Source organism: Neodiprion lecontei, chromosome 4 (assembly GCF_021901455.1).
Source record: "Neodiprion lecontei isolate iyNeoLeco1 chromosome 4, iyNeoLeco1.1, whole genome shotgun sequence".
Classification (NCBI taxonomy): domain Eukaryota; kingdom Metazoa; phylum Arthropoda; class Insecta; order Hymenoptera; family Diprionidae; genus Neodiprion; species Neodiprion lecontei.
This window is the reverse complement of record NC_060263.1, coordinates 40,515,821-40,541,526: the sequence shown is the minus strand read 5'-3', so window position 1 is coordinate 40,541,526 and position 25,706 is coordinate 40,515,821. Positions and strand designations below refer to the sequence as shown.

At 39.0% G+C, this 25,706-nt stretch overlaps 1 protein-coding gene across 1 annotated transcript; it reads right to left on the bottom strand.

The window, feature by feature from the left end:
- Nucleotides 1-1,277: 1,277 nt before the first annotated feature.
- Nucleotides 1,278-23,596, bottom strand: LOC107224952 (PDF receptor). The gene is made up of 16 exons (XM_015667758.2): nucleotides 23,568-23,596; nucleotides 23,337-23,406; nucleotides 13,121-13,501; nucleotides 12,612-12,910; nucleotides 11,574-11,681; nucleotides 10,692-10,894; nucleotides 9,178-9,281; nucleotides 8,954-9,098; nucleotides 8,421-8,523; nucleotides 7,336-7,453; nucleotides 7,200-7,269; nucleotides 6,421-6,506; nucleotides 5,368-5,551; nucleotides 4,397-4,511; nucleotides 4,138-4,246; nucleotides 1,278-2,838 (listed from the first exon to the last, which is right to left on the bottom strand). The coding sequence occupies exons 4-16, from the start codon at nucleotides 12,745-12,747 to the stop codon at nucleotides 2,826-2,828; spliced, it is 1,494 nt and encodes a 497-aa protein (XP_015523244.2). The 5' UTR covers nucleotides 12,748-12,910; nucleotides 13,121-13,501; nucleotides 23,337-23,406; nucleotides 23,568-23,596; the 3' UTR covers nucleotides 1,278-2,825.
- Between the last annotated feature and the right edge of the window lie 2,110 nt (nucleotides 23,597-25,706).

Below are 25,706 nucleotides of genomic sequence, written 5' to 3'. Positions count from 1 at the left end.
AGTAATCAGGATAAGAAATGGGATTAATCAATAAGGTTGAACCGGACGTTTTTAACTAATATTATTAAGATTATAACAATAGCACGAGATTAACGTCGTACATTGTAGGTATGTACACGTACATTGTACCTATTTTAATTGGTCTCGGAGGTATAATTAACGAACGATGTTTCTCTTGAAACAGAGTTTTCGTCCAATTTTTACCGAAGAAGCGATGTTTCCCCAGTCAAGAAACAAACACGTTGTAATCATAGTTTTAGCGTACGGACAGAGGATGCGTTGCTCGTTCTGCAAAAGCACGTGGTTGTTCAACGTGTGATAATAATCATCACGCAACAAGTTATAGGCATCGAAAATAATCAACACATCAATATTCACTTACAAGGAAGACATCACAGGTCGATATTTCCGATTTCATTTCGTTTGTAATATGTTATCGTAGACCAAAAACTAAGCGATACGTGTTTTTTTTATCTGCCATTAACCACTGTAAAAAGGTGAAACCACCCTCCAAAGTACGGCGTGTCTAGGGGCGATTTGGCAGTTTTACCCACAAGAAGATGATATTTTTTTAACCGATTCAAATAAATGAAAAATTTTTCTCATAGCGAGAAATGAAAAATGCGATTTTCTCAATAAACACTGAGAGAAATTCTTAGTTGCGGTTACCGCTTCGTTCTTAACTATTTTCATTTTTTACCATAATCGAGAAATACAGTTCTAGGTAGAAACTGAAATTTATTTTTGTAGCTGATTCCGGAAAGTCTAGTATCCGTTACTATTCTTTCTCATCACGATCACTGTTACTATATTTTCTTATAACTGTTGCGAAAATTTAACGCTTGTGCAACAATAAATCGATGTTAAAGCCTTATTTAACTAAAAAAGTAGAGTAAACCTCACAAACTGACTTTGCGTTGCAATAACCAAAAAAGGATCGACGATAGCGCAAAATGGTTACGCGTACCTCGTTTTTCGTAATCCCGACAATATTCAAACAGTTTTTTTTAACAATACCTCTCTTACTGAATTTTTCTAGTTATTATAACGACTGAAATTTTTCTCAGTGAAAAACTGCCAAATCGTCTCTTGACATTCCTTACTTTGGAGGGTGGTTTCACCCCCTTAAAGTGTTTAATGGCAGATGAAAAAAAATATGTGTCGCTTAACTTCCAGTCTACTATGCCATATCACAAAAGAAATCAAATCGGAGATATCGTTCCGGGATACCTTCCTTGTCAGGGCTGCTCGCACACCTTATTTTTTGCAACTGCGCACATGTTAATTGAGTATTTATCGTTGATGTGCAGTATTCGGTGTTCAGTATTATCTGCTAGTAGTATCGATTTCTTCCTTATTATTTACGTCTTAGTCCTAAACTACACGACTCTTTTGCAACGTGGTTACTTATTCACCTCGATTCGCGATGCGGAATAAACAATTTATTTTCAACATGTAACATTGTGTTCCGTTGTTTCAGACGCATTATCCAATGCACATTATCACACTCATTCCGATTACCATGTATGAAAAAATAATTTTCTAATTAATAATATAATACACTATATCCGTCACACTTTAAAAGATCGTTCGAAAATATATTTGACACTGAGTTGTAAACTGTAATCAACTGACAATTCATGACAATAAACATGCCTCTGTTAGTTACGTACTTGTAATATCCTCGATTCAATTTCAACATTACTTGACCCCAATTTAGAGGCAATTTAAGACTGATTAGACCGAGCCAGATGAGATGTGAGTGCCGAATCGACTTGAGGGAGCGATGAGAACGTTTTTACTTGAGAATAATTTTTTTCCCCCAATCATTGAATACATTCTGATTACGATGAGTGTTGTACGCTTATTCTTACTTGAATATCAATCCCCTCATCAAATTTATTCATTCCAAACATGAATATCGATTACATAATCTTATACCTTAATGCCGGCGAGACGTAGGAAATTTAAAAAATAATCAAGTACTGATGTTTGCTTAGCTACAGGCGATCATGCATTCGGGTTTACAGCACCCATTTACGTATAATTGACGCGTTACGTGTTACATACATGTAGATTGGTCGGGATATTTTTCGTATCGTCGTTAACAGTTCGTCGTCGCTGCGTATAAATGCCGCGAGCAAAAAAGGGACCTAGCTGACCAACTACGGGTTGAAAATGATCGTATTATCCTCCACTTTGACCCTCGAAAGCTTCTCGGAATTGATTCCTTGAATATCCGCGTACCTTCCCTTCTATATTTAGACTCGACAATTTCCACGGAGCTTTTGCGGACTGGCTAATGATCGCAGGGTGGGTGCATTTTCGCTGGGCCAATTTCGAAGATGAACGATGTAATCTCGGTTTTTCTTTATCTTCGTCATGAGACGGACCACCAGATAGTGGAAATTCGGGTCCAGAATAAATCGAGCAGAACTTCTCAACCCAACGAAGTCGGTCCGTCTGCATCGATCTTGGAAACGTCGTAGCGACTTAAAAGCGACCTTCAAAAGCTGCGGAAGGATCACGTTAAGGGGGCGCGTATCGAACCTTCGAAGTCTTGAAGCGAAAGGACGCGTTCACTCACTCCCGTAGCTTTTTGGAAAATCTACCGGCGTCCGTTCGTCCGTCCTGCAGATAATCAAGAGACTCCGGACTGGCGGCTGGTATCAGTGAAAAAAATCGCTGCCACTCTTCAAGTTCGCAATTGCGGTTCCTGGTCGGGATGAGAGTCGTAAAATTCAGCCCTGAAGGCCGTCCACCACGTAGACTCGGTGCCGCCAACCCCAACCCCTTCCGAAGCACCATCCACGGCACCACCGAGGTCAGACCCTCGTCCTTGAACACAAAACGCCACGCGGCTTTCCAGTAGTGTAAATTTGAACAATGGATCAGAGCGGACGCAGTATTGCGAAAATGGAGGAGGGAGCGAAGGTCGTTTAACAGGGTTTGGTGAAGAATCACAGGGTGAGGAATTGTGCGGAATGGAATACTTTTATGCAGGAACTTTTTATTGCTGCGTTCGAAAAATGACACGAGGATTTTGCACACGCCAGGGTTAACCATCGGTATGAATTTGGAAATATGAGTGAAAACAGGAACAACTGTTAAAAGTTTTTTAAGGGATTATACGCAGTCGGGAGGCCGAAATAAAGCGATTTTTTATGGATTTTGAAGTACCCCTAAAAATTGATGTCTTGCGGTGAGCAAGATATTTCAGGACTGCATCGTCCGAAATGAAAGAAAAAAAAAATGATTTAGTCAGTACAAGGTATTATCTGATCTTTGATCGAAGGATTACGCAAAATATTAATATTTAATAAAACGGCGGCTTATCAAATAAAAAAATTCGATTTTCCACAAAAATGTTCGCTTTAATTTGTTTAATTTGACTGAAAAATATTTTCATAAAGCTTGTGTTAAAATTTTAGAGTAATATCGGTTCAGCCGTTCCGGAGAAATCTTACTTACAGACTTTGAAAACATAGTTTTGAAAAAAATGCGTTCAAAGTTTCAAAAGCACTTTCATCAAAGGCTCTGGGGCGTTTTTGCAAATGTGCGCGTAACTGCGACAATATTTACCCGATCGACATGAAATTTTCTGTGTATATACTTGAATATATGTACATTACGAGAATAGAATAAAAAAACAAAAAACAAACGAAAAAACAACAATCCTGCTTGCGTATAAGCCCTTAAGGTGAAAATCGCTGAGGTAAAGTTAATTTATTCATTATCGGGAAGAACGGTTAACAGTGTAACGTCTGTTTTGAATCCCTTTGACGCGATTCTGTTGATTAAACGTGAGTACGCGGACCTTGAGACCTTTATCATTTCAGTTCCAGCTGCGTGATCAGGGTAGAAAAAAACAAACAAAGAAACGATGAGCAACCGAGGTGGAAACCGCAAATTCGGATCCTGTGTGTTCATTAATCGGACCGTTCATGCAGATTTAACGATTCCCTGCAAGACAATTTGGTCTGAGAATTAATCTGGAACAATCGAGCCCCACTTTCACCACAACGTTTTCGATTAGTCAGTTTTTGCCGCTTACGTTTCATGGGCAACCGAAAATTGAATAGGAGCCCGGCTTTTGCGTGCATGATACTTTAGGCAAACGATCGATGGGCAACTCACTCCGCCGGCTCCTCGGCCACCGAAACGTCACCTTTTCGGCAGCAAAGGCGTGTCCAATTCCTTCGATTCAACGGCTCCTTTGTCTTCTCGTGATCCTCAAATTCAATCGCTGCGAACAGTTAATTAGGAGACTTGAAGACGAGGGGGAATTAATCTTCAAGGGTTGAGGAACATCCGCGGCTTTTTACCCTCGCCGTAATTGGCTGCGGGTCCCGTTTCAAAATCACCGATTTATTCGTTTTCAAACAATGGGACATACCTGCCGTTATGCGATGAGATTGGCAGGCGCTGTACGCTAATTGCCTCCTGTTACGAGGATCCGTTCCTCTCGACGATAGGTACGTTGTTATTGTCTTGCTGAGCGCGAGTCGAACCTGAATTACATAAATTTTATAAAACGAACTCGTCGAATTGTATCGACGCTTACGTCATGGATCACGTCCAATATTACATCCATGAGAGGCCCGAGTTGGATTGTATTTTGAGAACTTTGAAAACTACCGAGCTTTCGAATTTCCAGAGTACATCGAACGGGTACCGTTACTGCGTTACTTATTTTCAAACTTTCAATCTTTTCATTTTTCAAGCTGCCACTCGAAAAGTTTGTGAAACAAATACTGAAAAACGAAACTTTCGTAAAACCTGGATGAGGTACCAAAATATTTAGAGGTCGCTGTCGATTATTGTAATATTTTTTTATTTCTTTTTATGTCTACACCTTACGGACTTACATTTTATTTGTATCGTGGTCCGATTAATCGTTCACTAATCGACAGGAAACTGCGCCTAAGCGTCCTTTAGCCGAAGGATTAATCGTCTCGGAGAGATTTGGATAACAGTTTTTGCTACCGAAATAGGAGTATCGCATCACCTTGATGTCCCCGTTTCGTTTTCGGTACAGATTTTTATGAACAATGATTAATTGGACCGCGAATCTGACCAGCATTTGTCGCAAACTTTTCAAACAACGCTAAAAAAAAAAAAAAAAATTATAAAAGCGAACCACCCCGGTGTACATTAGGTCTGAATCGTGGCTATACATGAGAATTTGACAGTTAATATTTGGTCGAGGGTAAGAAAAGTAGACGTCAATTTGAAGGTCTGATCCTTTATTGACTAATGTGGTCAGGAGGTTGAAAAAGTTGAACGGAGGTCTGCCGGAAACCGGGTGGATCGCTTTGACTTCGAGGAGAGTTTAAAGCGTCGCTTACTTTCAAGAGCCGGGCTCACCTCGCCGTTGAGAAAACAATAAAGGCTGGCGACAAAGAGTCCTTGAAACGAAGTGAGGAAGTGGGTCGAATAGGACCACAATGCGAACTCCCACACCGCCTTATCCAGTGGCGCCTCTGCCATGGATATCAAATTCGTGATTCCCAAAAGCGGAAGCAGGACCACCGCCGCTCTCACAGCCTTCCTGCAATGCCACAACGAATCTTAGATCCGGGACTGCGTTTCGGACGAGGCGAAAAAATGACGAAAAATAATCAAAAAATTCAATATCATGCCTATTACCGAGTGGACCAGGAACTTAAAGACTTCTTTTCTCACACGACTGCTGTGCAAATGTCTAAACGTAGACGAAAACTTTGAAATCGGATAGATCGGATCGAAACCACCGTGGCTTGATCATTTTGAGGCTTATAATTATAAAACTTCTTCGCTTCTGCCGTTCGGATTTGTTCAAAATTAATTACTATTGCATATTTGGGATCTTGTTTCATTCGTATTTACACTATCATTGGGGAAAATAACGTTGCTGGAGATTTTTTCAACCGTTTTTGCACTTTCACCGGATTCATCCTAAGATCGCGGAATATAAACAACGATTAAGTTTAAATTTTGTACCGACTGGCAGAGTCTCGGACTTCGTCTGCGTCGATCCCGTTCTGTCCGGAAACTTTTCTGTTGAACGAATCGGAAAGTTTAAAAAAAAAAAAAAGAAGAAGAAGAAGGAAAAAACACAAGAGATGAGAAAAGAAACAAAGGAACAGATTCTACTCCATTACAGTTGAAGGAGGGAAGAAAAGTTAAAATAGTGGATTCGAAAGATTGTAAGGTAGTGCAGTTGGGAAAAGAAAAAGAAATACTTCTGAGACTTTGACGATCGTAAAGTTTCTTCTACGCGTCGTCCATTTTTCACGTCAACGTTCATCACTATCGCGTGTACACTTGAATTGAAAATCGTATCTGGCGGTAAAAGTTTTCCAAACACTTTGATTAAGTTTTCTTTCGCTTTTACAAGGTCGTAAAGTCCGCATACGTAATCAAGAAAATACAACTTACCGAACTTGTTCGATCTCGCTTGTGTGACTCTGTCGCAGTTTCACCACCAGGACTCGAATGATGTTTAAAAGGAACAAGAAGTTCAGCTAAGAATGGAAAAATCGTGATAAGCGGGATTAAATTACGGAGAATGGGGTGCAGGGTTATAATTATCTTCCGTCATCCCTTGTACTGTGCAGTGGGACATTCTAATTGCGATTTGCAAGTTGGTTAACCACGATGTGCTGGTTAATTGAATTGAGTCTGAAATCCACGGCGAAGTTTAAACGCGCAAGAAAGTTGTTGAAGGTGAATTCCGTGATAATTAAGGTCGGGAAATTTCTAAGGTTTGGTTCTGTGTTTGCGGGGTGTTTAAGGTGGTGCTTTGGTCGATTTCACCCCTTCATTTATCCATGCGAAATCCTGATTTTTTTGGCATTTTCACTTAGGAAAAAAAAAAAAAAAACTTTGGAATGATTAGAATTTTTTGCAAATCGATAATCGTTTACAATTGGTATGAGTAAACGTATGAAAAAATGGTATTTCTGTGAATATAATTCGTTGGCGCAGAAATTTGATAATAAACGTATGTGTGTTAAAAACGCTTGGAATTCATTCGTTGACAAACAGAGATCTCGGAATGGTCATTAGATTTCCAAAATTCAATGCGTAAGGATTACTTTCACTCTCTTTAGGGGTGCATAACGATAGTTTTGGGGTTCGCACCTATTTTAGTCCTAAAATCGTACCATCTCACAATAAATATTCATATAAATCTCATTCAAGAACACTTATCTTACCAGTATAACCGCCATTCTGGGCCCTTCCAGGATCCAGAAGTATAGGGTCAGGTTGTAGCCCCACCAGCATCTGCGACGGAAAACGCACATGAGGAGTTTGGCGAATGCACGGGGACCGAATGGTGATGGGACTTACTTTGAGGGGTGGTAGTAAAATGCCGTTACTATAGCCCAAGCCAAGGTCATTAGAACCGGGCAACCCCAACCGACGAAACGGTACATCCGGTAGTAGGATGTCTCTTGGAATATGGTGACTAAAAAAAAAAAAAATAAATTGCTGTCGTATTGCTGTGAACCTCGACGACTGCAATTCTAACTTGGTTGAAAGTTTTTCGGATAAAGGTAACACTTAAAAAAATATTTCTAACGCATTCTGTTTTCGTAAAAACATCTTTGATTCGTTAGTGTTAAAATTTTCTCATACTTCACCCCTTTTCCAAAATTCAGGTATATTTATCATAAATTTTATTTTTTATTTTCATTATACATGTTCTGAAGTTTTAAGTTTTATACGATTAAAAAGAAAAAAAAAAAAATAAATAAATAAATAATAATAAATGACTCGATTCCAGAACTGCCTTTAAAACGATTCTCGTAAAGAATAAAAGTTTGAAATTGGTCAAAAAAATTTCAAGTGCTCAGAAGCTTAGGGAAACGAAAAATTGATCCTAAATATTGCCGTTTCTGGGAATGGTTTTGAGAGCTTTAAAAAACAGAAGCGTATAAAAAAAACTTTCGAATATTCATTACTCGAAGAATTTCGATTCAAGCAAAAGCAAAAAAAAAAAAAAAATACCGACTATAAGAAGCGTTCTATCACCTAAAAACTTTCAAGCAAATTAGAAATGCTGAAATTCGGTACGATACCTGGTCGTTGGGTACGGAATGTCCCATTAGGTAGTATTTATGACTACGTGAGAAAATTTTGTGTCACGACGGTTCCTGCTGAAGAAGCTTTCGAGCACTTTGTGAATTGATTTTCACTCAACAAGTCGTTTGGCTCGTTTCCAGCGGCAAGCGAAGAGCGGCGAAGTCTAAGGGTGGGGGTGGATCACGTAATAGGAGAATCTTAGAGGTGCATGTTTCTCGCGACCTCTCGGTAATGAGGAACATCACTCTGCCCTGTTCTTTGTGCAAGACGCGACTTCGGCGAGAACCGTCGTGATTTATGGCCATGTAGGGTGTTTTTTACTGCAGTGCAGACGGAAAAAGCTCACTCACCGGTAATAACATTGTGCAGGTAAAGCCCCTCGATGAACATCCACAGGAACACCGCCGTTCTAGCATATTCCAGGAGGATGTAGCTCGCCTCGCAAAGGACTGGCTAGAAGCGTTCGGTCTTCGTTATAAATTCCCTCTGCCCTTTGCAATTCCGCATCGTTATCGCGGCTTGCAATTCGAGTGCAGCAAAGTGCCGGGGAAATTGTTCCCTAGCGAAAGAGTTGCTCGCGCAAACTTTCGCTACGCGTTCAATGTGCTTCGCGAAATGAGTGGGGAAACGAATTGGACACAGCGAAGTCGCGAGTTAGGACCATTGAAGTCGAGACTTGTTCAGAGTTGCTTCGGGTCAAGAGGAACAAGTTTTGCTTCCTGACAAGTTCTAACAAGGTTCAGGATTCACGACAGCTGCTCCGTATCGCGAAACATTGCTTACTTCCGATTCGCTTCAAGACTTACCAGCGTCAATTGATACTACGAATTGTTAATTAGCCGCGTCAAGTTTCTTCTTTATTTGTTCAACTTGAAGTTATTACCGTGTTTTCGATGCCACGACTGACTCCGGTAGCCTTGGTCCTCAGCAGTGCTTGGTCTATGTACAGGGTGAGGCGAATTAGGACTTGCATCACCATAGCCACGAAGAGGTTCTTGTGGATGCGGGTTCTGGTGTTCCTCAGGCTCCTGAAATCGATTTGAAAAGCTGAGTTTCGACGATAGGTTCGAGGAAAAGCGAGAAATAGAAAAGTCCGTGGAAACTCACCTGAAGTGACAAAATATCGCCAAAGACACGAGCAATGCGGCGAGAGAAACGCTGAATCCAACGATTTCCAGGTTTCTGGTTCTCTGCGCGATGTCCAATTTCACCTGTCAACATCAAAGAATAAACAACAGTCGCCTTCCGCCCGTCTAGACTGATTGCATTAGTCACATCAGAGCTTTTCATCGTTACTTCTAAGCCAGCATTCGCATGGACTATGAAAAAGTTGGAGCATGCAGGACCCCGAATCAACTTTGAGGATCAAAGGAAAATTGTCGACTGTCCCGTGGGTGCACGTTCGCATACTTGGTCGTTCGTTGACCCCTAAAATGCATGCAGCCATGAATACGTTGCATCGATCGCTGACTGTCAACGAGGTTGAAACTTTCCCTGCGGCATGGACGACCCTGTAAAACTCATGTCCGAGTAAAGTATTTGATGCGTACATAAACATATACACACGCAACGTTTCAACAATCTGCAATTCATACGGGCCAAATAAGCTCGTTCATTGGCTCCTGATACCGTTTACGAACCATCGAATCTCCGATAAAACTGAATGTTTAGGTATAAAATGAACAGCCCTAGCTTTAAACAAGACTCGAGAGATTAGATAAATCAAAAAGACTCGTGATATCTTTTTCTACTTTCTTCAAAACTCCTGTTCAATCTTTTTCTCTTTTACTTACGTAGCTCTAAATATGCTTAAAATCCTCATAAACAACAAACTAGTGAGGATAGATGAATATTTAAATATCAACACTACCATTAATACATATAATTAACAAAGAAATTAGAAGTCAACTCTAGCAGTACTAAGAAAACAGAAAAAAAATGTTTCAGAAGATTTACGCGATAGAATTGTTTAAAATTTTTTTTTCAAAGATCCGTAGCTAATACCTACCGAACTTACTGTTCAGTTTTGTGGGAGAAGGAAACCATCGCAGGACTGTGTAATTGAAGAGATTTACCATGTTACATTTGTATACGCGATTAAAAGTCGAGTCGTGCAATTAAGCACATTCACGTGATATGAAGTCAGTTTCGAAAAGCAAACGTTTACTCAGTTGTCTGCGGTCAAACGTATCAGAGAGGGTGAAATTTGATTGGTGCCAATGTGAGGCATGCTGATGAAATGGTTCGAACCTCAGCGTTGGAGACAGTACTCGATGTTCCGCGTATCCGAATATGAATCAGTACTTGCATCTTATTTAAATGTAATCAAATTATTCAATTGTTATTTTACCCGTTGCGCTTTACGGGACATAATGTAATGAAAAACTCCAGATGACTGGAAAGCTGTCCGCATTACGTGAACAGCGACGAAAACATCTCATTGGAATGAAAACGGCGTCAAACGAACCGCGGTTTTACCGAAAAAGAGACGAGATGCGAAGCGAAGGTTGAAAGAAGGGGGAACCTCACAGAATCTGTTTGGGTCACACCTAGAAGCCCGTTAGAGAAACATGCCATTCCATTGTGCAACGCGCACATTCAGTCTGTGATCGATGGTGTACCTTGGCAGCGTCTTCGCTTCCCGAATAGAGCTTGCGAATGAGCTGAAGCATTTCTGGGGTGAAGCAAGGCGTGTAATTCGTCCAACCGTGGGGTTCGCCATGAACGTTGTCGGGGACCCCCGAAACCGGGGAACCGCGAACACCAAACGATCCTTCTCGACCTTCCCACTGCCCGTCCTCACCGCACCGTTTTTCCACGAATTCTGCAAATAAACGAGACATTTTTTTGGTGATAAAGTAATCCGAAGCTCCGTGGATTGAGTTTAGGTTGAATGCTTTGGTTCGATTACAGAGGTCAACTTTAGTTTCTATGCCAGACTGGAAGTGGGTAGCCGGCTATGAGTGCTCAGCTCACATTATAATCAATGCCAGAAATCAAGTTTGAACCTTACTGCAAGGCTAGAATATGTAGGTAGATTCATTTAGTGTTTGACTTGATTGACGTTACGTCAAACGGGCAACCAACGTAAATATAATACATGGAAACACGGAGGGATTGTAAACATCCTTTGAATTTAATCGAAGTAGTCTGTTGCTGCGGGATGTAATTTGGATGCGGTGAAAGTTGGAGAGAATGATAGTTTAACATGCCCCAGAAATTCCGCGGTGTAAGAAGGAGAAAAATCATACAAAGTTGGTAACGTGAAAACAAAAATAATAGAAATAATAGAAGCAAGAGAAAGATAGAGATGACACATTGGCGTAATAGGTCGAGTATGCATACAGTAAAAACAAACGTGAAGAGAAAAACTAAAGATAGAAGAGACAAATGCAGATAAGAGGCAAACAAATCGTAAGAGTATATATAGAGAGAGAATTGAGTAAGCAGAAAAAGAAAGAGAGAGTGAGATTGCCTGCGAGGTTACATATTGCGGAACTTACTGGTTGTATCTATACCGTTTTCCCTCGGGCATCTGTGCCTCGCCGAAGTGGAAGCTTTGGTCGGTGGCCAACATAAGATCGAGTCCCAAGCCCAGTTGCACCAAATTTCTGAAACCCGATGAGAAACGTTCCCGTGATTTACCGTTGCGTACAAATCGTTCTTTGACCATCACTATTGGTTCATATTTGCCGAGCTCAAAGTCTTGCTCTAATAAGAATCACTAACTTTCACGCCCTAAATTATAACGTTTCATGACAATCATTCTCCGATATTGAGAGAAGAAAATACGCCGCATATAATGCATAATTTTTTTCTTCAGGATCGTAAAAAGCGTGGACGATTTCATGTATAATGCAATGGACAAAGACGGTATCCCAGGTCGATCTCTCCAATTTGATTTCTTTTGTAATACGTTACAGTAGACAAGAAACTAAGCGACAGGAGTTTTTTTTCATCTGCCATTAAACACTTTAACGGGGTGAAACCACCCTCCAAAGTAAGGCGCGTCTAGGGGCAATTTGGCAGTTTCACTCACAAGAACGTAATAATTTTTAACCAATCCAACTGGAAAAATTTTCTCATAACGAGAATTGAAAAATGTAATTTTTCAATAAAAAAAGACGAAAAAGAAAAATCTCCCAAATCGTTCCTTGACACGCCTTACTTTTGGAGGGTGGTTTCATCCCCTTGAAGTCTTTAATGGCAGATAAAAAAAAATACGTGTCACTTAGTTTTCAATCAACTATAACATATTAAAAAAGAAATCAAATCGGAGAGATCGATCTGAGATACCTTCCTTGTGAGTAGTGTTCTTCATACCGATACCGAGACTACGATAACTTGGTTCGGTCATTACTGGATTTCGTCATCCAAGCATCGACCGTGTGAAATTTTCATATCATATTATACTTGTGAAAGTAAAGTTTGGCGAAATGTCAATCAAAGTTTCACTCCGAACGGATGAGCGACGTCTCCTCGCACTTCAATGAAGTATGAAATTAGGACGAGTCAAGGAGAATTAACGATATCTTACTCACCTCCAGCTGGTAGCAGAAAGTTACGGTATCTAAGGCCGCAGGTAACCTGAGACGCGGTTTGATTGTCGCGGAAGTTTTGGCTTCCTCCACTTTCCTCCGTCCTGCTCGCGTTCATGTTGTTGAGATAGTCCATCATCCGATTGGAGATACGGATATAACGACACTGCCAAAAGTCTCCAAGACTCTGGACTTCTATCTCGGTTACAGTTTTCAAAAGTAATGAACCTTCTCGCTTTTTATTTGTCTTTATCTAGGTATTGATTAAATTCCGCGGCTCCAGGATCGAGAACAGCTGAAAACTGATCCGTCATGTGTAGAATGCATTAAAAACTTGACGTCCTTAGTAAGACTGAACAAATGTAAGATGAGCTTGATATAATGTAACCCGTTTGAGATCATTAATTACTTAACTACTCAAATCGAAATTTTCAGGTGCCCCAATTTTTTTTCTTTACCAAAGGGATTACTGTAATGGATAGAACTGGTTAAAAATCGATCAAGTTACTGACCCTGAGCCTCTGTTTCTTGACTTTTCAAATTTTGACGTTTTTCGAGTCAACTGTACACTTGATGCTGTATCCTTGAACCCAACCAACATTTTATCTCTATAATTTCGTTTTTGGTTCAGCAGAGTTGGGCCGTCTTAATTTACACCACGGGCAGCAGGATTACCGCGGGTCAAGTTGGGATCAACAAGTCGTCAGCGACGATGCGTGCAGGGACTCTGAGGATCAGCTAATGGAGATAGCTCAGCCTACGTTTTGCTCCAGCTCGTATGATTGTATCCTTGATAGGCCCACTAAGTCTCCGGTAAGACGATGACGATTCGACCGATACGAGGGAACCTTCATTTTCCCCGGAAGAGCATCTTCCTCAAACGTGGATGAAATCTGCATAAAGGATACAAAGCGTTCAGTTACGGTTCGCAAAGATCTGTTAATCTTTGGTGGATCCACCTAATTCACCCAAATTCAGTCCTCACTTTTGGATGACATTTCGATCGGGCAGAGGGAAAAAATTCGAAGAAGTTAGGCTGTCAAGTTTCTCTTCCCAGCTTTATTCGTGGTGTTTTATTGAGAAAGGAGGCAGCTGAAAAGACACGCTCGGGTGAATTCCTTTAAAAAAAATAGTCGTAATCATGGGAGCGTGGAAGAGAATAAGTTGGAACCGAAATGAAAACAGGAAAAGGAAAAGGAACGGTGCTTCAGTCGAAACTCACGCGTCAACGAATAATCTATTTGAGTATCGTTGCTCCTCGAAAGTGTTCAAAGTCGTTGAAGGTAATGATTAAACTTCTATAAAGCAGCGTCGCGAAGGAGGAAGACGATGGGTTGCTAGTTTGATATTAGTTACATCAGGAGGCGGCTTGCGCAACTCGCAAGTTTACTTTTTCAAGCGTCAGAAGCCATTTCGCGAGAAGTTCGAAACTCTGATGTAACCTTCTTCGTAACCCTTTGCTATTCAAGCTTCAAATTTCTTTTTGAACGCTTAAAGCTACCGTGCTTCACTTCGTCCAAGAAAAGAAGCAAAAGCTGCATTCATGTGAAGTGATACGGACTCTTGCAGAACAGAGTTCGAAAATTTGATTTAATAAACTTTCAGCAAGCAAACATTACAACTTTATCATGATTGGCCGATCACGATGATGTTAGAACGGTCCGTTTTTTTTTTTTTTTTCACATGTTCGGTCAAATTCAGCGACTCACCGTATTTATGTATTGTCATTTTCGAATAGCTTTCGAAATTCTCCGATTTTTTTTTTTTTTTTTTTTTTTAAATCCGCGATTGTCTTTGACATCGTTACAACTAATTAACTAAAAAACGGTACAATCTTGATTTTCGTTTTTTACGATTTTTTCGAGACATACTTCACGCTAAATATAATCGTCAATTATATGAAATGGGGCTATAATTTTCTGACAAATCGCTTACCGCTATTTATTTTGCACGATTATTCTCACATTGCGAGAAAAACGCAAATTCTAAGACAAAGAAGCTCAACGCTTCTGAAACGCGTTCACAACATCTCCAAAACCCTCCGAAAAAAGTGTTTCTTTACTCTGACAAAGGCATATTGAGTGAAAGTTATCATTTTAAAGTGAATCGGTTAAAGTTTCGAAGCTTGAAAGATAAAATTCTTGTACAGAAATCCCGCAACACGAATTATCAATTGAACAAATCAGATATGCGGGCAATATTTACTTTGAATCGATTGGAAACCGCGCTCCATAGATGCCCGCATCATCTTACAAAACGCACTCATCCCAAAGTAAAATGGAAGTATTCCCGGAGTTTCGAGTCGCGGATCGAAGACTCGAGTTTGTTCATTCCGATCCAGAATACCGCTTGCTTATTCCTCGAGTGAGCGATTCAAGTTCAGCCGAATTTCTCCACACGCAAAGCTCGATTCACAACGAGGCTGTGCGTGAGTGCGAAGAAGGGGGGAAATTGCTGAGTACACAGAGCTGAAGGATCGGCGATGGGACGAGCTTGCAGGTGTAAAGAGGCTCGCCTCGGCTTCCTTCGCCCCGAGTGGCCAGGCAGGCAAATCGTCCTTCACCCCCCCCCCCCCCTTCCCCCCCCCCCCCTCTTCGCCTCTCACCGACACGAGCTTTAATTTCAGCGCCTCGGACGCCTGTCCGAGGCTTCGAGTCAATTAAACTCAAGCAACCGTGTCGCGTGTTCAACCGTATTGCGGGTATGATTCCGTTTCCATCTGGTGACCGGACTTCCAAGCAAAGCGTTATAAAGCTCGGGTGGGAGAGCTTTTCATGATTGGTCAACTTCGGAATAACGTAAAAAGATGAGGAGAATGTATACACGATTCTCGTGTGCCCTCGGACGGTCCATCAGAAATTTAAATTGCAAACAGCAATTTATAAAAACGCGTACACGCGTACACGAATGATCGATAATTCGTTATAACACTCGGGTATCAAGGTTTGATGATACAGGTAAAACATACATAGGTGAAGTACATGGTGAAAAACATGAGATATACTGTTGATTTAAATTTTTTTAAAGACATGGCTACCGAGCTAAAAATAATCGATGCATCGATTAATCGAGTAGAAAAGAATGATCGAAGACGACTTGATTGAATCGGTAAAAATTAATCGATTGATCGATTACTTCGTGTTTTTTTGAAACGGTCCATAGGAAACCACAAATTTTGGATATTTCGGTATGTACTCTTAATAGCGGAATAGTCTTTTGATGATTTATAGTTTAATTGAAAATATATTTCAATTTCAGGTGAAAATATTCATTTATCTTTCACTTGTTATATCAAACAGGTACTCGGTAAGTAAGACAATGATAATAATTGATACTCCAATCACGTTAATTGATATCGTATTGCGTCGTTCGTGGGGGTAAAAAACAAAAAAACGATTGTGAGGAAAAGTAATCGAGTCGGTGGATTAGTCGAGTTTTAAAAATAATCGATTGTTTCTGGTCATTCTTATTTTTCACTGCAACTTTCACCCTCACTGTATGTATGATAAGCACCCTCATAATTCCAATTCAGCGCTTCTCTTGTTTCCCTCTCGTTTTCGGTTGTATAGTACAGAGTTTGCAGAAATTGAACTGAAACGGGGAGAATTTCACTCGCTTATTTCCTCGAAGGTTTGCATATTGTATTTTTAGACGTGGTCTGCGTTCTGTATTGCATTTAATATTTTGTAGTGAGCTTCTCCGGCTTTGAAGAATTCGAAAAATGAGGAAAATTTTAATTCCCTTAAGCCAACCGCTGCTCTCGAGTACCTACGCAAAACTCGAGAACGTTTTTATGTGTTGACGTGTGTGTAAATACGCGAAATAACTCGTGTGGCACGATTTAAGGATTCAAGAAAAGTACAGTCGGGACAAAAATCAGTCGCAACAAAAAAACGTTACGAATCAAATATTCCAGAAGTGCGACTTAAGCTCGTGAGATTGAAAAAGCTTCTGTCGTTCGGAAGAAAGAATTCAAACATTGAATGTCTATTGTAAACAATTTTTTTGTCTTCAACTATGTCAGAGAAATTGCGTCATCTTATTATTCTTCCGTTGAAAAATTCTCGTAGTTTGCCCGATTTTAATGAAAAATATCTCGTTTCGTTCCTGAATGAATTTACTAGAAACCGCTTGAGGCGGATTTTTTCTTGAGCTCGTCTCTTCGTGAAAAAGAATTTTGACGTGTACAATGATCGTTGTAATTTCCAGACGACAAACTCACGATTCAGCAAAAAATACGTCACTGCTATCCGAAGTTCAAAATGCAGACGATTTTTGTAGAATTTATTTGCTAACAAAACCAGTTACTGTCTATAACACGGACTATTAGGTGGAATAATGTAATTTTTATGACGTTGTTTACATAATGAGATGTTAAAACTTGAAACTTGGTGTTTCAAATTTCTTTTCTTCATAACGAGGACCTTTTTTTCACACGATCGATATCACTAAATTAGATCCGGTGAGACTTTTTAAATCATTGTTTCATCACTTCTTTTGTTTCAAGTCTTTTTTGAACTGACTGTACGTCCTATAGATCCTTAAAAATGAAATCGCAATGCTGCTTTCAGTCACGTTTAGATCTGTAAATGAGCGTGAGCAAAGGTGAAGTATGCAGTGCAGAGCAATTGAAGTGCCTACTTATTGTCGTAATTGCACGAGAAGTTGGACGGTGAGTTTGAGGGGTTTATTTAGTTGGAACAATCGAAGATGAAGCGAAGTTTCCTAGTAAATAACGAACTACGATTGATTGACCAAATGGATCGCAGCCACGTACAAAATTTGACAGGGGTTCGAATCGACGCTCGTGAATAAAAATCAGTCTGATCGTTGATTTCGTAGAATCGAATGGCGATTTTCAGGGATCTGAGAGCAGCGAATCCACTTGGAACGTGATGAAGCGATGGAAAATTGGCAGGTAGGCAATCGATCGATCCGGACTCTCAAAAGCTGGAGCATTTCGACTATCGCGTCCAACTTCTCGAGTGCGATTTGATTCAGCCCCAAAACGCCGATTAAATATGTCTGCCGGGGGTGAAAAAAGTCTCATTTTTCACGTCACTTATCCGGGAATTTCTATTTTGTAATGCTTTATATCCAAAGAATTGCATCATTTCGGTTGACCGATCATCTGCAGCGATTCATGACTATCGAGTTTATCGTTGATCTGAATTTGATGTTTTGAGTTTGGTGTTCGACTCTTCAGAGATGAGAAACAAGAACCGTGGGAGCAGATGAAATTTTCAACACTCACTTTTTTCGAGTTTAGTTTTTGTGCTTTCCATGGTCTGGATTTTGGACTTGGCGATAGAACTGTTTTCACTGTTTTCTGTACCTCGCTGTAGAAATTGGGCCGAGTGTCTAAAAAAGCCACACTTTGCAATCTCAAAATTAGTGATTTCTATTGATATCTACTTCATTATGTGATTTTCACTGATTACCAATGATTAACCAGCGTTCTAAGCGATTTTGCTCGATTGTTTAATTGGATAGTATCACAAGAAATCAAAAGACATGACTGGAAATCAATTTATACACCAGATAATTGTTGGAAATCAACGAAAGTGGGTGCGTAATAAAATTGTATGAATCGATAGAATATTTATGTACTTGAACCGTTTAGCGTTCGCGGCAAATTTTTGAAAGATTTCCATAATTTCTTCAATACTGTTATTCGGTTTCAAGTGATTAAAAATAATTTCCAATAGCTGTCCTTGTCACATTGATTGATTTCTCGTTATTTTAAAAAATGCTTGAGTTACCCAAATTTTTTCGATTTACAATTTGATTTAAAATTTGATTTCCCACTGTTGAATGTATGATTTCCATGAGTGAAGAATCTCACTCTCGGAATCGAACGATCCCTGTGATACATTTCCAGGGTATCATTATCGAGGCAGGATTTCCAAGAATTTTGGACACCGGGATTCTACGCGTCTCTTTCCGCCTCCTTCCTCCTTTTTTCTGCGTCAACCCTCGACGTCAATCGCCGTCTTGGCGGACTCCTGCCATCGTGCTTTATCAGGAATCAAAGAGCTTGCGATCTAACGGTTCCACCTCACTCTCAAGGTCAATTTTGTATCTGGCTTGTCATTACTAAAGGGTGACGTTATCACGTCGACCGAAAGTAATCGCGAGACTGATCGAATACGTAGATTGAATGAAATTTCAATTATCGTTGTCTTCTCATTTGCATCGAATTTCATTTGTAGACTAATCGAGTAATGCAGTTGTTGGTTTGTTATATGAAGGCTGGTGGAATTTTTAATTTCCCATTTAAATCTTTACACAGGTAAAAAATCGTTCGATTTTGGGCAGACAAACTTGTGGACTTTACCTTGGACAAGATAAAACAAGCGGCTTTAGACTCGCCGTGAGTCGGCTGACGAACTTCCCGCTCTCACACTGCACGTTTCAATTTTATAGAGAAAAAAAAGAAAGAATAATATCGAATTCCAATTTCGAAATACAAATTCAGATTCGTAATTAACGATTTTAAAGCTCTCGAATGCCGTATTACGTGAAAATATGACTTTTTTTTTTATTTTTAACCACTATAATGGATTCACCGTTACAAATTTTGAAAGTCTGACCCTGGATTCGTTATCACTGAGCGAAAAAACTTTCATCTACCAATTTCTAGCAAAATCGTAATATTTTTAGATTTTTTCCGCCGTAATGAATCGCCATTTTAGATTTAGCGATCCGACTTCAGATTTGTGATCAGCCACTCAAGATATCGATGAGTAGGTACGAATTTTCATCAAAATACAAATGTTTTTAGTTTTTTTTTTTTTTTCAGCTTATCGAATACGTCAAGTTTAAATTTTACAAATCTGGCCTTAGATTCGCGATCAGCGACCCAAAAAACCTCTTGGTACGAATTTTCATTCAAATCCATTCAAGATACCATAATTTTTATTTGATTTCTCGGACTTTTGTTACCTAAATAATTGACAAAGTACCGAACCGATAAAAATCAGAGTCTAATCAAAATCCGGCAACTCGCTTTCGAGATGTCGTCGGACAAAAAAATTGATCACATACACGCACACACGCAGACGTCCGTCCGGAAATGGTCGAGAGTGATTTCGGACCTCGAAACGTTGAGATCTGGTAAAAACTCAACTTTTCATTTCCGAGATCATTACAATAAAATCCTTTTTCTCTGAAACCAGAGAAGCGGAAGGTTTACAAACAGACCACAGCCGTGAAGAATTCATGCGAATTCATCATGTTTACCACATTTGTTGTAAAATTAACTTTGGAGCGAATCGTCGACGCGATTTTGCAATTATATCGTACACTGCGTCGTATTTACGTAAACCTGACGGCGTTCCTTCGGTGCTACAGCTTTACGTAAGCCCATCAAATTCGCAGAATTGTTACGAAAATTGTGTGCATCTGTATTTGACATTAATATGCAAATGCTTGCATAACAGGGAATTGATTTGGCTCCTGTTGTCAAGTCGCTGCAGATAAAACGCGAAATCCTTTAACCCGTGTAACCGATGGAAATGGAGAAACAAACAGAGGGAAGAAACCACCGATAAGAAGAATGGAGAAATTTTCTTGAAACATGAAAGTGACATTCGGGCCATGCGAAAACCGCTGTTTGACAATTTTTTGTCCAACTGTAATCGTTATACCCATTCAATCGTCGAAAACGCAACGTGAAACGTGTCGTTATTAAAAATTCCCGATAACCGGCCTCGCAGTCACAAATGGATATTGTCCTTCGCATTGATTTACATTTTTGCTCGAAAAAAAAATACAGTTTGCCTGTTATATTTTTTTAAGGGGTTTCATTGGTTCGAACAGGCAAGAAAAAAACTTATTTTCTCTCTTTTTCTTATTCAAACTTTAAGCATACAATAAAAGAAAAACAATTGAAGCATATTCTGTCGAATTTTTGTTCGAAAAGTTTGAAAATTCAGATGCTGGAAAGTAGTTTTTGGAAAAACTAGCATCCTCGCGGTGGCCAAGATAAATCACGATAGATTCATCTGAGATAAAAGCAAAAGTAAATATTTTCTGTTAGTAGGTGAGTATAGCTAGCGATTGAACCAAGGATTTTTTATTTTTTTTCTTTGATTACGACTTATTCTACAAGGTGTAGAATACACGGTCTAGATTTTACCAAAATTTGTACTTTTTTGAACAAAACTCTGCCAAAAAAACAAATTTAATGATTTTTTTTAAATCCTTCGTTCAATCACTAGGTATAGTCACCTACTAACAGAAAGTATTTAATTTTTTCATTTCAGATAAAATAATCATGATTTATCCTGGCTACCGAGAGAATACTTTTTTGTTCCAAAAACCAGGTCTCAACGGTTGAATTTTCAAAATTTTTATTAAACATCGTTCAAATATTGTTCTTTTATATTCGTAAGGTTATAATAAATTAATTCTATCACTATAATGGGAAAAAATCAGAGAAAATGTGTTTTGTTTCGTTTTGTTCTTTTTTTTTTTTTTTGCCCTTCAAAACCCAAAATGTAACGTAGAATTTCACCACTTTCTTCTGGTGCTAAAATTATCGAAAAATGAAATTAATGTATCGCGAATTTTCGTACAGCGTAGGTACACGTAAGACTTGCAAAAAGGATTTCGGATTTCGGAGAAATCGGACGATACCGATGAGAAAATTCAATTGCGTTGTCGGTACACGTAGAACAGACATGACTACTAATAATGTTCGTGATGTGAATAGTATACTCGGTCTGAGGCACGTTTTTCAGCCTTCGCAAGGCAAGATTTTCAAAAGTAACGAGTTTCGTCTGAACAAAATTTTTTGTCACGAAAGTAGATTTTTCCCTCTATACACGATGTTTGCGAAAAATGTTCATCTCGCGGGTAGAATGTAAAAAGAATATTAACAAAAAAAAAAAAAAAAAAAAATGAAAATTCAGCAAAATTGGTTGCTTTGCATAAAACTGAAAAGAAATTTATATTTTGATAAACTTATGATACCTGCAGCAAGAAATACGTATGACTATCGTTATTCAAGATTTATACACTCCGACTGTTCGTGAAAAATTTCATTACAAATGAAATCAAATATATTGTTTATAACAATTGAAAAAAAAAAAAAATAAAAAAACGTTACGAATATGATATTAATATCTTCGTTAGTGTTGATTGGATGAGATGTTCAGAGTTCGAGTTTAGCGCTACAAAAATTGTTCTTTTTAGTCAAATTTGAATAGACTGGTTTCACCAGCAAGTTTCAAAGCCATACCTTTGAAATTTCATTCAGACGAAATCTGGGGGCACGATTCATTTCTCGAATAGTAATAATCCGCCGACCATTACGCGATTCAAAATCGTCGATGATCGCTCTTAATCGAGGTGATATTATCCGGCGAGTTGTCCTTCACCTTCCCACGCACCCTTTTTTTCGAGCGATAAAAAGAAGAAAAATAAAAAAAAAGCATTTTGCCGCCCCATTTTTTGATCAGGTTCAACGTTGAAAGTCTCAGAAGATTTTTGGAGGGTATCAAATGTCTGAAAAATCTGCGACACAGGTACGTCACGAAATTTAACGAACCCCGCAAGACCGTGTTTCACGCAATCGTCAAAGATTGTCCCGTAAAACGACGGCGTAGAAATCTGAATGCAAATTCGCGACTCGAAATTATTGAAATTATCGTCATTCCGTGAACCTATAATCCAGGATTGTATTCTCGATATATCAACGCACCGGGTGTCGTCTAAAGAGCGTCTAGACGATGCGACAGCGGCAATTATCCTGACTGAAATTTACCAGGAAACGTCCAAAAACGATGGTAAATTTATATATCCACGGATTCACGCGGTTGGATAGCCTATTTTCAAAATTACATCTCCAGGAAATATTCATCAACGATAATTTGTCGTAAACTTAATTAAGCTTCAAATTTTATTTTGTAAAATTACCTTGGTCCCGACATTTCTTCGGCTCGGTGTTCCAGACAAAAATTAAACGTGATGGAAAATATACAAGCGAATTAGACTGCGGACGGTACGATTAACCGGGCAAAATTAAATCATGAGGCACGGACGTAAATACCGTAAAATATTTGACCGAAAATCAATTTTCATTCATAATACAGAGTATAATGTTATACCTATACCTGCAAAACTGATATGAGGCAAGAAAAAAAAGGGCGGCGGGGGGGGGGGGGGAGGGTGGAAACGAAATGAGACGAAAAAGCGAAGGGTAAAGGATCGCGTAAAAAGAGAAGCGGAGTTGCAGCAATCTAACGAAGTCTTCGATATAATTATCCGAACAGAAATAATTGATTAACGATTATTTACACAAGAATTACAGTATCCAATGACAACTTGTGCAGCTTCGTCGGGAAGTGAATAAAAATCTCTGCTCAATGTACGAGAAATATTGGTCGGCTTTTCGAAGTTCATTTGTATAATTTAAAATTGTTGCAATAAAATTTCGTACCCTGCATTACGAGGGTCGTGATTTATTATTTTTTTTTTTTTTTATCAACGGTCAACGTGTTTTTTAAAACGCGATGCAAATCAATGCTCGGGATAATTTTCTCCGTCACAGTTGTTGAAAACGCTTTGTATGGTTGTAAATTAGCGAAAGTAAAAAGTAAATGAATAAGACAGAGAGAAACAAAATAACTACCAGAGTGAAAAAAACATCTAATTACTCTACATTGTATTGTTCAGGATTTAAAAAAAAAAAAAGAAAATTAACAAACCACCGACTTGATATACCTCTTTTCTCCATTTATCTCTGGCTTCCTTCCACACTCGACTTCCGTCGTAACGTTTCTCTTCTCGTACACTTGTAACGTACAATAAACATATAATGCGTGACGGTCGAGTTTAGGGTAAATTCTTGCGTAAAAAATCGTCTTTTATTTTTATACTCGTACGTTTGAATGCATATCATTCGTTTTAATTATGTTCAATTCAACAAGGATCATTGATAGCGAATGAGCCTACCTTGGTAGAACGTCTCGTCGCGTTAAAGGGCGCGCAGCAACTGCAGAACCGTTCCGTTCCGCTTCTTGCGGCCTCTCGTTCCTCTCGTGTTCACAGCGTCGCGACGCTCTGCATTGGTTCTCCTCTCCTCCCACCCTCGGCCACGTGGAGTCCTTTTCACCCCCTGCTTAATCCCCTGGCGTGCAATATTTATCCAACGCGATAATTATAATTATAACATCGTTCAGCAATAATTTGGCTGTCGTCAATTTGAGAAGAGGAATGTTTAATTCTCATTCTATGCTTCAAGGTATGAATTCCCATTAAAGGGAACCCCCGATCTTCGTCTCTAATATTTTCTTTCACTCAGCATTTTCGATGTAATTTTCACGAATGTATTTCTTTGGTGTTTCTTCATTTAAAACGTTCTTCCTTCGCTCAAAATACACACTGTTTAACGACTGCCTACTCATATTTCCGGTAACAATCATTACACGTTGACATCTATACCCTGTATCGTCACAGTCGAACCTTGACATAGATCTTACATGCAGATGACATTTTGAATATTGCATGCACGGGAAGGATGAGTTACGGCAAAAACGGCCACATCGATATTAACGACTCACGTTTTATAATATCTAAATTATATGAATGAAAATTCTAAAGCCGCTGATCGAGTCGCGGTTCTTTATAAATCTCCGAAACGTCTGTGTTTGATTCACACCTCGACACATCTCTCATTTCGTTAGTATAATTATTACTCCTCCGTCTCTTACGCACTAAATTTTCGAAATTACAAAGAATGCTTTCTTTTTTACGACTGATCGGTGCGATGCGGATAAATGAAGTACAGTGTATTAAATAAATTCCACAATTGTTTCATTTTGTGTTTTTTTATAATTGAATTCTGCGTGAAATATACCCCATGTAGAAACGAAGGTTGGGGATCCCCTTAACTTGCTCGCTCAATCATACTAATTATTTCATTTTCATTTATCTTGGGCGGTATCTTCTTTTATAACAATTTCGATATAACTGTGGATCATTTCTTTTTGTTTTTCAACAGCTTTGGAATTTTTTTGCGAAAAAGAAGATTTCTTTTTTCCACAGTTACACACAAAGTACACATTGATCTCAATAAACTCACCCTCTTTTCAACTCTTTATCCGGTCTTCTATTTCTCTTTCTCTCTCTCGTGCTTATTGCATATTTATGTTCTCCCAACTTACAAGAGAGGTGGCTGTTTTTCTTTTTTAATTCAAAAAATTACATTATTCGTTTCTCGTTATAAGAAAACGTTTCCAGTTTGATTGGTTAAAAAATATTGTGTTTCTGTGGGTGAAACTGCCAAATCACCCCTTGACATTTCTTACTTTGGAGGGTGGTTTTTAGTCTACTTGTGACATATCACAGAAGAAATGAAATCGGAGATATCGATCTGGGAGACCTTTCTCGTCAGTCATATAATTTGCTTGCGTCACTGTCCTGCTGGACTTTTTTTTCTTCATTTATTATTACTCACTTTTGTTATTCTATTTCGCCCAGTCTATGTAATCTTTTCTTTTTCATTTTTACCAAAGGCATGCCGAGGCATAATAAATTAATCAAATCAAATCGAATCTCTATCTCTCTGTCTATCTCTATACACATACACACACACACACATATATACATATATATATATATATATTTATTTATTCATGTGTTCTCTAGTACTACGAACCTATTTTATCCCTATATCTGAGACATAGCTGGAACGGTATACGACGAGAATAGATATTTATTGCCCAGTGAGGTGAAACTGTAAATATTCATTTGTACGAATGTAGGGATCAATGAACACTATTGACATGTACATAGCACAGATAACCACAATGAAAACGTACGAGTACAATACATATACAGTGAAACAGAAGATACCGAGAAAAAGTGATTGTCCCACGAATACTTCCTCAACATTTTCTTTTCTCCTGTACTGCGAATACAGATGGGATAGTTTTTCATCGTAAGATGTTCGAACGGTTGCGAACCCTCATCCGGTGTTTTGATTCGGGATTGTCTTTTTTTTCATTACAGCCCCATACTACAGGATAGCTCTGAATTTTTTTCAAATTTTTTCAACTTCCGTTTCGGAAGTTACGATTTTGTGAAAGATTG